The sequence below is a fragment of the Lactuca serriola genome, chromosome 3 (assembly GCF_051521515.1).
Source record: "Lactuca serriola cultivar US96UC23 chromosome 3, Lser_US96UC23_V15, whole genome shotgun sequence".
Lineage (NCBI taxonomy): Eukaryota > Viridiplantae > Streptophyta > Magnoliopsida > Asterales > Asteraceae > Lactuca > Lactuca serriola.
Genome location: NC_136410.1, coordinates 236,544,944 through 236,558,697, shown reverse-complemented (window position 1 = coordinate 236,558,697; position 13,754 = coordinate 236,544,944). Strand labels below are relative to the sequence as shown.

At 33.7% G+C, this 13,754-nt stretch overlaps 1 protein-coding gene across 1 annotated transcript; it reads left to right on the top strand.

Annotated features, from left to right (window-relative positions):
* Window positions 1–9,317: 9,317 nt before the first annotated feature.
* LOC145093737 (F-box protein AUF2-like) lies at window positions 9,318–10,729 on the top strand. Its single transcript, XM_079031975.1, has 2 exons — window positions 9,318–10,376; window positions 10,477–10,729. Exon 1 carries the CDS (start codon window positions 9,364–9,366, stop codon window positions 10,348–10,350), a length of 987 nt encoding a protein of 328 aa, XP_078888101.1. The 5' UTR covers window positions 9,318–9,363; the 3' UTR covers window positions 10,351–10,376; window positions 10,477–10,729.
* Window positions 10,730–13,754: the final 3,025 nt, after the last annotated feature.

The following is a 13,754-nucleotide window of genomic DNA, read 5'->3' as shown; positions in this document are numbered from 1 at the left end:
TCTAGTCATAAGTATCAAGATAGAAATGTAGAGCTCTTCGTTACCTTTCCATGGATATAAAGATCATTGAAAAAGGAGCTGAAACGAAGAAGTTATGGTTATTTGAATTTAAGCTGGAAAAAGGAGTCTGGTACGTTGGACGTACACTAGCTAGTACGTTGGACGTACTACGTTGAAGGAAGTCACGTTTTTAGGGTCTTATGATTGGCGTAACTCTAGGTACGTTGGGCCTACTTCTGCAATGTAAAAACCCCATTTTCTTGGTTTTAAGCCTTATTTAAGGACTCTAACCCCTTAGGGTCCTTCTTGACATCAACCTCCACCCTCTTGAGCCTCCAACTCACAACCCTATCCCCCTAGATCAAATATTGAGCCTTTCTGTGTGTTTTAAGTGCATTTTGGATGAAGAGAAGTTCAAGATTGTTGATTGTTGAAGCTCAAGCTTGTAGATCCAGAGCCTACATCGCTTTTCTCAATTCCAGAAGGTATAAATCTTGAATCTTAATGATGCATTTGTTAGATCTAGCTAGTTTTGGGTTTTATGATCTCTTTGGTCACTTTAGTGCATAAAGTTTAGATCTTGAAAGTTTGTGACCTTGTTATGGATAAAGTTGGAAACTTTATCCATCTAAACATCATTTTGATTCAGATCTTAAGGTTTGAGACTTGGACTTAATGGATTATGTTGAGAAAGATGCATTTTTGGTCATTTTGAGACTTAAAGACTAGATCTTGGTTGTTTAAAGCATCCTAATGGATAAAGTAGAAACATTTATCCATTATGGAGGTATTAGGAGTCATAAAAATACGATCTTGGTCCTTTCCCTTTCTTCATGCATGAGATATGAGGTTTTGGTTTGCATAATAAGTTAGGGTTTAGTTGTTGGACCCTTTCTAGCCTTAGAAAGTCATAAAGTTGGAAATTTTATGACTTAGAACGTCATTTTGGAACTAGATATGGGTTTTGGACGAAGTGTCTTAATAGATTAAGCACTTAATAGAAAGAAAAAGGTGGAAGTCAAGTAGGTTGGGTGTACTTGAAGGTACGTTGCACGTACCTGGTTTGGACCCCATTTTCTGGCAAAGAGAAATGCACTAAGTTGGGCGTATTAGTTGAGTATGCCGAGTGTACTCAACTTAAGTTGACTCGTTGACTTTTTGACTTTTGACCTTTGACCAGGATTTTGACCAAGTTTGACCTAAGAGTATTTTGTTTAATTTGATATATAGTTTGAGATTTGGGTCCCTATTAATTGTATAGGTGACTGGTAGAGATAGCCTTTGGAGCAGTGATTAGTGCAGCTATTCTTTCAGACTGTGAGGTCAGTCTCCTCACTGTATCCGTGGGTCGAAGGCACCAATGCTGACCTATTATTTGGTTAGGTAGAATGCTAGCTATCATGTGACTTTTATATAGGTTTTGTGTAATCGGGTTGAAATAAACCCTAGGATGAGGCCCATTATTGTATGATCCGGTTGAAATAAACCACAGGGCAAGCTCATTATTGTATGATCGGGTTGAAATAAATCACAGGGCAGGGCCCATTATTATATGATCGGGTTGAGATAAACTCTAGGGTGGGGTTCATTATGGTATGATCGAGTTGAAATAAACCTCAAGGGCATGGCCCATTATTGTACGATCGGGTTGAAATAAACCCCAGTGCTAAGCCCATATTTGTTTATTAGATTGGAATATACCCCAGGGCTAGGCCCAGTTGTATGTTTGGTATGTGGTATATTGGGGAAACTCATTAAGCTTTGTGCTTACAGCTTAGTTTACGGTTTCAAGTATTTTCGTTTTCAAGACGAATGATCCGACTTAATGGCACTGCATCCCCTGAAGTTTTATTCCATACTGAATGTTTACAAATTATTTGATGTTTTGAAATTACTATGACTCAGGTCTCTTTTTGGAACAATGAATGAATCGTTTAAAAATAAAACTTTTACTCAGTATTTTTGAGATGTTACATTAATTATATTGAATTGTAAATTGAGGCTTTAAATACATATAACGATATGAAAGATGCTTCCTAATGTACTATGATATGATGTTTTTTTTTCAATTTTTTGATATAATAGTTATATAAACATCAATAAATTGGTTATATGAAAAATAGCTTCTATATAAGTTTATGATTTTTATTATATATAATATAAATAAATTTATGATACAACAAAAACAATGTAACGACCCAAAAATCATGACTAAAAATTTCTTTTAAACATTATTAAAAATAGATTTATAACAACGTATCATAAGTCAAACATAACTTTTGAGTATTAAATTCAAAACATAATATCATTATCAGAGTCAAACATTCCCAGGCTAACTGACTATGGTGTGTGCTCTGCAATCTTCCCGAGCTCCTCTTTTGAAAACCGAGTACCTGAAACCAAAACTGAAAACCGTAAGCACAAAGCTTAGTGAGCTCCCCCAATCTACCACATACCTCACAAAAACATATAAAGCACATATTGGGCCTTGCCCACTGCATCGGACCGAAGTCCGGACTAACTGGGGCCTTGCCCCTGCATCGGACCGAAGTCCGGAAACTGACTGGGACCTTGTCCCCTGCATCGGACCGAAGTCCGGGCTAACTGGGGCCTTGCCCCCTGCATCGGACCGAAGTACGGACTAACTGGGACCTTGTCCCCTGCATCGGACCGAAGTCCGGCTAACTGAACAGAACATAACGTAAACATATCAACTAGCATGAACACACGTATACTGCATACTACATCGGGCCGTAGCCCGGAACACATAACACATAAATACTGTCTGAGCCACGAAGGCATCAAACATACTAACTACTGCATCAGATCAAAATCCGAAAACTACTGCTAGCTAAACGGGCCGGCATTGTGGCCTTAGACCCGTTCCTACTGGAAGGAAACTCACCTGAGACTGCTGAACCGATGCTGCTAATCCTTTGACTGCTACCTGACCTCTGACTCCGAACTGCTACTCCACTAGCTCCTCGAGCTTCAAAAGCCAATATAACACTTAGTCCAACTGACCTCCAAAGGTCACTAGGTCAACTCTGGTCAAGGTCAAAATCCTGGTCAATGTCAACCTTCCAGGTCAACCCTACTCGCCGAGTCTACCTACTGACTCGCCAAGTTCATACGCTCAGGGTCTTTCTTATTCGCGACTCGACTCGCCGAGTCAGTCCATGACTCGCCGAGTCCAACTAGTTCCAAGTCCTGTCCTGTCCAACTCGCTGAGTCACCACCCGACTCACTGATTCGAGTCTCAACTCAAAGGGGTTTAGGGTTTCGCGATCTGACTCGCCGAGTCCAAGAACAGACTCGCCGAGTCCTAGACAATCTTTAACCAACTCGTCGAGTTGTTCATCCAACTCGCCGAGTCCATGCCTAACTTCATCCGACTCGACGAGCTGTTCATCCTACTCGTCGAGTTCCTCCTCATCATCAAGCTACTCGCCGAGTCCACTCGAAGGACTCGCCGAGTCTATCCAGTCCTCAATCCATGCAGTGGCTTTTCGAGCCAAACAGAGCTTCCAACTCATAGATCTATACTTCTAGGGCCTATTCCCCACGTAAAGTGGCAAACTTTACGTGTAGATTGAGAGATCTATGCTCAAAACACACTAAACTAGGGTTTATGGCAAACATGCCTCTTCAACATACCAAGGGCTGATACTTTAGGGGATTCAAGACCAACACCAACATGGATCTGAGGTAGCAACCTCAGATCTGAACCTCCAACTCGAATTGGTTACATATCATACCAATAATGACCAAAACTCACACATAAGAATAGATCTAGATGCAAAGGGAGTCCAAGCAACAGCTTATTACCTCCAATTGGTCTGAAATGACTCCTCAATCCCAGATCTACAGTCCCTTCTTGCACCTCCAAGGTCTTTCTTCCTCCTCCAAGCTTTAGTGCACTCTTCAAGGCAAGATCTAGCTCAAAAACGGATATGGCGGCTAGGGTTTGGTGTTCTGAGGTAGAAAGGCAGTAAAGGAACCCTAGGAAAGAGAATAAAACGCTTAAATAGGCTCCAAGTCCCGGATTTAGGGTTTTCCTCGATCAGACCCAACTCGTCGAGTCTCCTTGGCCGACTCGCCGAGTCGGTCGCTTTCACCACAACCCCGATCCCGCTCAGACTCGCCGAGTCCCTCCATGGACTCACCGAGTCTCCCCTAAACTTGAGGTTTTCTTTCTTTTCTTGGCTTTCCAGACTTTGGGGTGTTACAAACAATATATGAGGTATTTATTGTTAAAAATAAAGGATGATTGGGGTTTCAATATCCTGATGAAACAAACCATTGATAAACGTCCTAAACAATGAAAAACATAGTTTTAGTTTTTATTAATTGCAAATGAGTTCTCTGCCATTATGTGCATGGTGACTTAAATACTAACTTATATTAGGGATGAGTAGTTAGTACCGAATCCTAATTTAGTACCAGAGTCGTAACAGAACCGACACTGAATCTAACTGAATTTAAAAATATGTGACGGTACTCAATACTCTAAATCACTAAGTAGTTTGTATCAGTGCTAGTAATGAAAACCGGTAACATTCCCGATATAGGTACATATAATGTTAATTTTGTTCGGTATTCGGGATTGACTTTAAATCACATTCGGCTTTCGAAAAAATGAAAACGTTACCGATTCTGTCTCACGCTTATTGGTTGTTTATATACATTTGGGTAAAATTGTAAAAATTAAAAACTATAAATTTTAATATAAAGAACAAATTACTAAAATCGTCCATGTGGTTTAGTGAAATTATAAGTTTGATCCCCACCTTTTTTTGCACTCTGACAATCCTTATTGTTTAAATTTGTTACAATTTTGATCCCTTACAAACATAAAAAGACTTAATTGCCCTTTATTATTATTATTATTATTATTATCATTATTTATTGCTCCTTAATTATAGAAAATAAATTAAATGATTTATAAACACTTGGGACCCACTCCTAATCTCACTCACACCACTAACACTACCACAACCACTCACCAATAACCATCAATCATCGGCAACATAATGAAATCCAAAAGGAATGCGAGTTCTTGGTGCGATTGTCCGAGAATTGAGACAGTTCAATTTTATTAAAATAGTTTCATTAGCTCCATAAAATCAGATCATGATATGGTTATAGTAAGGTATTTAAAATAAATATTTTAAGATTCATTTAGCAGATTTTGTCTCACCTATATACATTTCAAAATTAATATTAAAAAACCACCACTAGTCACCATTAACCACCACCATACTTCTAAAATCAATTCCAAAAAAACTCCAATTCCACCCCAACAACCACCTAAGAAACCTAAAATTATAGGTGGCAAATTAGGCCATCATGTCGTGTTTTTGTCTGACACGACACGACACGACAATGTTTTATGTAACACGAACACGACACGACACGATACGATGTCGTGTTTTTTCTAACTAACACGAAAACGAACCAATTAAAAAACGACAAACACGACACGACACGACAAAAATAACATAATATAACAATTAGTGTATTTAATTAATATTTAATCACATATAACACGAGAAACACGAAAAATAAATGCTAAATCGTTTAAATATCGTGTCGAATTTTGAACACGACACGACATCGTGTTTTTTACACTTGACACGAACACGAATTCGAATTTTAGTTTCATCCCAATTTCGTTTCGTGTCGTGTCAACAATTGTCACCCCTACCTAAAATACAACCCACAACCACCACATCCACGTGAGGAAAATTTGACATTGACAACCACCGCCAAGACCACCTCATTGATTCTAATACTGGCATTAAATCCCATATCTTGAGACAGAAGAAGAAAAAACCATAGAAGATGGTGGGAAGGTGGATCTGCTCGAGGGGGCGATGAGTCGGATCTGAATATGATGTGGAAGATAACGGAGAGGATAGCATCTCATACAACGTCTCCAACAAACAGATCTAAAGATGATGAAGAAGCAGATATGGAAAGACAGCAAGAACAAATAAACATAACTAACAAAAGTTTTGATTCACATGATCGTTTCCTTCGGCTTCCCCGACGGTGACCAGAGATTTTAATTGGAGATGGTAGTGGAGAGGCGGACGGAGGCGGTTCAAGCATCAACAAATAGGTGGGCGAAGGTGGTTTGGGAAGAGGAAAGACAAAAGGGATGTGGTTTTCGACAGTCGTAGGTGGCTTCCGGCGTTGGTAGGTGGTTTCTGACGGTGCTAGTTGGTTTCCGATGAAAGTTAGTAACATGGTGGCTAGAGTGTTTGGTTTTCCAAGATGAACGAGAGAGTGTATGTGTGTGTGTGAGAAAGAGAAAGAGAAGATATGGTTTAAAAGGGGTAGGGGATGTGGTATATATATATATATATATATATATATATTAAATCACAATAAACAAATAATAATAATATAAAGGACAATTAAGTTTTTTATGTCTCTAAGAACCAAAAAGATAACAAATTCAAACTCTATGAAACGTTGGAGTGCAAAAAGTATAGATACCAAACTCACAATTTCACCAAACCACAGGACATTTCACAGTAATTTGTTTAAATATAAAAGGTAACTTTGTACAGTGGAGTGGAGTGAAATGGGCAGCGAAATACTAATAAAGCTAGCATCTTTTCTTGAATCTCATGCATTTGAAACCTTCCTTTTAACTTCCTCAAACCACATTCATTTGAAACCCCCTTTTTTAACTAATGTAACTCAAAAGTTTTCTTAATTATGATTTAACACTCAAAAGTTTTATAACTTATATTATGTTTAATTAGCATTTAGTGAAAAGTTTACTATAAAAGGTCAATCTTTTGGGAACACATACATACAAATCATATACAAATTTTAGAAAGAAAACAAACTTAAAGGTTTGTGTGTTGGGTTGAGGTCCTATGACCACTTTTGGAAATATGTTTTATATTAAAGCTTTTAATTTGTATGTTTGTTATACTAATTCGTTTTTATATTTTCTTCGTTTTTGGATTATTGTAATACAGTCGTTGTGTATTATGGTTTAATTGTTAATATATTGATCATATGTTATATAGGGTGATGTCGAAAATATTTAATTAAATATTTTAAATAAGTTTTTTTATGTTTTGTAATTGTAACGCTTCAAAAAGCTAATTAATTAAAACTCTTACATTTTTTTTTTATACTTTCCATCTCTCTCTCTCTCTCTCTCTCTATATATATATATATATATATATATATATATATATATATATATATATATATATATAATAGATGTCAAAATACTTCAACCAAAATTTATTTAAAATCTAATATTTCAAATGATTTTTAATAATTGTTGTAAAAATTTCAACATGTGTTACTTAATTGATTGATTAATAAAAATATTAATGTTTAGAAACTCCTAACTCTTAAACCTATATTATTTAATTTATTAGTTAATTAAAATATTTTTCCTACATAAAGATAACATTTTTATGTTCGGTTACTCATATTTGTTTATGTAATTAGAAAACAAGGTGTACATAGAATGACTACTTCAATTTCATATAGGAATCGATACCACTAGAGAGTTATGTTGTTTTTAACTGGTGGTAGGAGATCTATATATACTTTTAAATTATTTATATTAATGCTTAGTAATATCTATTTTATATTCCTATTCACTTTAATTTTTAGGTACAAATTAAGGAAGAAGATTCTTATCGCACCTTGGTGGTAGGAGTTATGTTGCCTTTAACTGGTGGTCAAACATACGCCTTGCAAAATATGTAATTAAAATTAAATATCATATATACTAATCGATTTATTTTAAAACTTTTGATGACATTTATGTATAATGATATATTTTGTATAACTTCATTCTTAATTTCAATGTTTAATATTTAAAAGTTAATATATGAAACCTTGGATGTTTTGGTGTATTATAAATAGTATAATATAAAGTTTATTAGTTCAATATTGTTTGTTAATAGCTCATTAAAAACAACTTATTTCTTATTTTATCCAAAAAATATTATCGAACATAAGAAAAGTAGATTATATTAATGTTATACAAAACTTTTAATATATATTGGATATTATAAAAGTAAAAGTAAAGTTTATAAGGTATGAACTATATTAGATAATATCAAAATATAAATTGATGGATTTTTGTGTTATTTGATAATTCGGTTAATGCCCAAAACATGACTAAAAACGTAAATTCCAACATATTTCTATTTTCTCCCATAATTATATTAACCACTTAAATGTATTCTTGCGCAACGCGCGATGTTACACCTAGTATCCTAATAAATGAAAGATCATTTTGCCAAATGTCTTCTTCTCATTAAATTTGTTACATGTAATTTTGTAAATTTTTTGATTAAATTTAAATCCACGTGTCATTTTGTGGTTTTTTTTTTTGAATTAAATCAATTAATATGCCACATAATACTAAATTTATATATATAAAGTATTAAATATGTTTAATGTGATAATAAATGCAATGCATCTTAAAAAATATATAAGATATATTAAAATAAATTAAATCTATGTCCTTCGCTCATTCAATTTGCCACATGTCATTTTGTCATAATTTAGAGATATATTTATTTTCCACTTGTCATTTATTTCATTTTCCATTTCTAATATGTTATTAATTAGTTTTCATAAATTAAACCTACCATAATGATATTAATTTCAAATTTTAAATTTTAAATTTCAATTTCAATTTCAATTTCAAATAAATTTACAGTTTAAACCTTTATGTTTAACATTTTCTTATAATTAACCTGTTTAGTATACGGGTACGATAACTAAACAATAATTTTAATTTATTTATTTTTTGCATGTTTTTTTTTCTCATAATTTTTATTTATTTCAAATTTTGAATTCAAATAAACTTCTCATTTAATCGTTTCTATTTAACATTTTGTTTTAATCAACCCGTATAATATACGGGTTTCACAACTAGTATGATAATAAATTTAATGAATATGACAAAACAATCATTAATATTGTAGATGATCTTTTCAATAGTGATTCTACTTATTCATTTATTAGTTGATTATTGATTATTAGTTGATTATGTTTATTTATTTTGAAATTTTATTTTAAAAAATTATTAATATGATAATAAATTTAATGAATACGACAAAACAATCATTAATATTGTAGATGATCTTTTCAATAGTGATTCTACTTATTCATTTATTAGTTGATTATTGATTATTAGTCGATTATGTTTATTTATTTTGAAATTTTATTTTAAAAAATTATTAATATTTAAATTTTGATATATTTTTTTTAATTAACCCGCCGGTTACGGTGAATATAGAAAGTTAACCGGAGGATGATTAGGGTGAGAATGTCCGATAAGCACACCTTCTATTTTCTCTCTGTAAAATGAGGAACCTCAAGAAATCCCGAGAAGGGGATGCAGATGATTCGTCTTCAATCTGTCGTTTACCAGATGAAATTATCCTCCAAATTCTATACAAATTGATCGATTTGAAAACCCTATGCTTTTGCTATCTGGTTTCCAGACGTTTCTCCTCGATTGTACTTCAAGTCGATGCCATTACCATTTCCTTCACTGCTCCTCTCGTAAATCCTCCTATTCCCGATAAGAACACAGTCGGTGATGTTGCCCCGCTTCTGCCTAAACTTTATTCGTATTACGGTGAGTCCTTTGTATCTGCCAGTAACTTTTTGAGAAAGTTCAAAGGAGCGAAGTTGTTATGTATCGAACTTCCGCCTTCCCATCGCATAGCCATTGATAATCGATTTTTGGCCAAGTGGAAGGTTAAGTTTGGTAGCAGAGTCGAATCGTTTATATTTCTGTCTCCAAATTCAGTTTCTGATAAAGATGGATTCTATCTTTATGGAAATGGGGATGACGAAGAAGATATCGAGTTAACAATTGATTCGATTAAGCAAAGACGTCATATTTCGTTTCAGTGTCTGAGGGAGGCGAATCTGTGGCATATGATGTTGTTGGACTGCGCTAATGGTTTCCGAAAGTTGGAGGAGGTCTCTATTAGTGGTTCAGGGAGAAAAGAGAGGCTTTCTCTGAGTGGGGAAACACTCATTGAGGTGAAGGAATGGTTACATTCAGCTTCGAAAACTGAGTTAGCTCGTGTAGACGTTGTTGCTAGAGTGAGTGAGTGTTACATTCCGGTTTTGAAGTTGCCAGTTTCAGGGTACGTGATGAAGGGGGTATTTGTTATGGTAATGGGGATGAATAATCTCCAAGGTGGAAATGATTTTCTTATGAACAGTGAAGATGGTAGTTTTGAAGATAAAGAAGAGGCTGCATTATACACTGAAGCTGTGAAGGAGATTTTGGAGAAGCATAAGGGTATGATGCTTACCATTGTGCATTCTGTATGAATCAGGTCCACTGAACCTCATAACAAGTAAGCTCTTCTTTTTTGCAACCATGGGAAATAATCAAGTCATGTCATGTGTATAATCTTTATAACTCATGTTATGTTTATGTATGACATGTATTTTCAGGTAATGAAGCAAGTTGAAGTAACAACTAACAAGGGAAGGGAAAATATTAGGTAGATTGGTAGATATTAATTGATAGAAAAAGATAGATATGATGGAATCTTTAAAACAAGTATTGAGATGGAGTTACTTTTGAAGGAGAATTATCCCTAGAAAAGTAGTAACATGTTTTGGTATGTAAGTGAAACAAATCACTACTACATAACATCTATATTTTGTAAATCTATATATAGTGAAGCTTGTTCATCTGTTCTTATTTTGTGATTCTTATTATTAGGTGGTTCATAGTCCATTTACTTTTGTTTAGATAAATTATTTAAAATAAAAAGTAAAAACATTCTCATAGAGGACACAATCCATTCGGTATTTTTACTTCATCAGGTGATTGTTACGGATAAAAGACCATCATGTGAAACTGTTGTCGTGTCATCTAATAACTTTTTAGAGTTTATTGCAATATATAACCTTAATCTATCATTTCTTGCATAGTTGCCATTTAAACTTCAAGAAAAAAAAAAAAAAAAACCCTTTATGTAACACTTCAAGAACATTCATAATAAGTAAACAAGAAGATGTTCATCATTCCTAGCTTCTTTGACTGTTTCATACTTTTGCCATATTTCTTTGCTTCTTTTGACACTTTTAGTCCTTAAGATATTACAATTTTCTTTTTTGTCTTTTTACCCCAATATTTAACAGCGTTCCGTTTGTTCCTTACTTTTCTCTAATTTTCCATAGATTTTTTGTTTTTATTTATTCATCACTTTTGGAACTGTTTAGTCGATTAGTCGATGACCCTTGAATTTGGAGTTGCACGCGTGTTGCCTCCTTCCATTTTCTACCGGCTTACATGGGGTTACGTGGCGTTTCCATAAATCTTCCACCGCCTCTTCCACTTCTTGCTCTATCAAACTTTATCTTTCTATCTCTATTCTCCATTTTCATTGCATGTGGATTGATCGGCGACTTCTTCATTCGTTACTTCCTATAATAATTTGATTTCTTGATAATACAAGTGACATAACTACTATAACATGCTCACCTACTCTAGGATGCAATTTTCATAGTTCTTCAATTCTCCATCTTGGAAATGTTGAGTTTTGAAAAGAGAAAGAGGTTGATTCGTCCGTCCTCAAAGGCGACAAATCCAAATTCCATCTTCAGACCACATTAGAGTTGAAGTCTTCTATTGAAGTTTAAGTTCAAATACGGATGGAATTTGGATTTGTAGTCTTCTATTGAAGTTTAAGTTCAAGATTCCTTAATCACCTATATGAATGACATGATATCAATTTGCACACATCTATTCTTTTTCAATATATTTTCTTACTTTTGTTTTGTTATAAGTTAGATCAATTTGTGAAAGACATGTCCAATATTAGGGGAAAGATTAATGAGATTAAGAATGATACCAAATGCTAGAACAAGTGCAAACTCACCTTTAATTACATTCTCGAAGGTATATTATGACTACTAATTTACTGCATATTGTGAATTTTACTGAAACATGAATGCCAAGTGTCGCATTTATAGGATTGTGAAGATGTGGAGTGGATAAGGGCTGAGGATAAGATAAAGACTACAGGAAGAGAAGTAGTGGATATTGTTGAATTATTAAAGGCATGCAAATGGAAGAAAGTAAACAAACTTTGATATACATTCAATATGTGAGGAGCATTGGATTGAACATTCTATAAGTTTTACTTCATTGTAAAGTGTAAACAATGTTTACAACTTTTTATTATTTTTAATATTCGTTTTTAATTCTTCAGTTTTCACTCTAACGACTTGCTTGATTTTTATTCTATAATCATCGAGTTGTTAAAAAATGAACCTATCATTTGGCCAAAAGGCTTTTTGGTATAAATTATGTTTACGATTTATTTATTTTAATTCAAGTCCAAATATGTTGATCTATATAGAAAATTATAAGTAATTATAAACTACAAGTTGCGACACCACTTAATAGACAAGTCACCGAACTTTGCATTTATAAAGGACATATTCTAATGCTTTTTGAGCTTTTTGAGTCATCAAATTGATAATAATGTTATGGGGAAAGAATAAAGAGTATGTTGCTATTTCCCACATTTTTTGCTAAGTTCGCTAATAAAGGAACAAGTGGAGGCATGGAAACCAATTGTGGATGCTTTTCACGTCAAAGGATAAGCTTTCAAAATTTTCTCGAATCAAAATTGTTAGAACAATATACTTTGAAAAGGTCTTTCAATTATAGTAATGCAGTTAAAAAAATTGCAATGTACATTTGTTTTTTATAGCATACTACAACATATTTGACTATTATGCAAAAAAAAATAGCAATGTACATTTGTTTTTTATAGCATACTACAACATATTTGACTATTATGCATTCGTGAATGAGAGAATCGTAGAGGATAGCAATGTAATTCAGACAATGTACTAGAATTTCACACAAAAACAACACTTTCCAACCCCACAACACGGGGGAAACCCTTCTAGTATAGATTACTCGTGGATGTCTAACATGGAAAAAATAAAGTTAAAAACTTTGATAAACTGTTTATTTAGGTAGTAAAAATGTCATGAATTTCTCAGACCATTAACTTTCTTACATGTATAGCTAATAAATTTTTCACCATCTCTAAGGACAAGAACAAGGCATTTTTCACCTAGAAAATATAAAAACATTGAATTTTAGATGAAAAGGTGAAGCATTTATAAGTCAATGTTTTAGAAACTTTTGAGATTTGTATATGCTTCATACCATGAACCATGTAGCGTGAATTCTTTGAGAGTGTATGATTGTGTTTAGAGGTAATCAATAGCAAGATTGTGAAGACTAGTGATATGGTCGTATTTAAGTATGTATTTCAGGCCATTATCTTAATATATTTGAGTAAAAATGTTATATTTTAATATATATGATAATTAATATGCTTTGAAATGTTCAGTTACAGTTAAAATGGGAGCTAAGATGCAAAAGGATGAGAACGGAGTTGAAAAAGACCAAAAATGATGTTGTTGGACAGCTTGACATCACTTCAGTGTTTTGGCCATATCTAATGACTCGTAACTCCAATTGACGATATTCAAAATGTTATGGAAAACTAGACAAAATTTCAGAAAACTTTCGTGTTTGAGCAAAATTCTGATTCCCCCGTTCCCACACCGTGGAAAAACCATTTCCATGGTATGGAAAATCAGAAAATTCTGTGGACGTGAAGATTCCATCTCCCATGGTGTACAAAGTCTTTTTACATGCAGTGTGTTAGGGTGATTAGGCGACTTTGATACCCAGT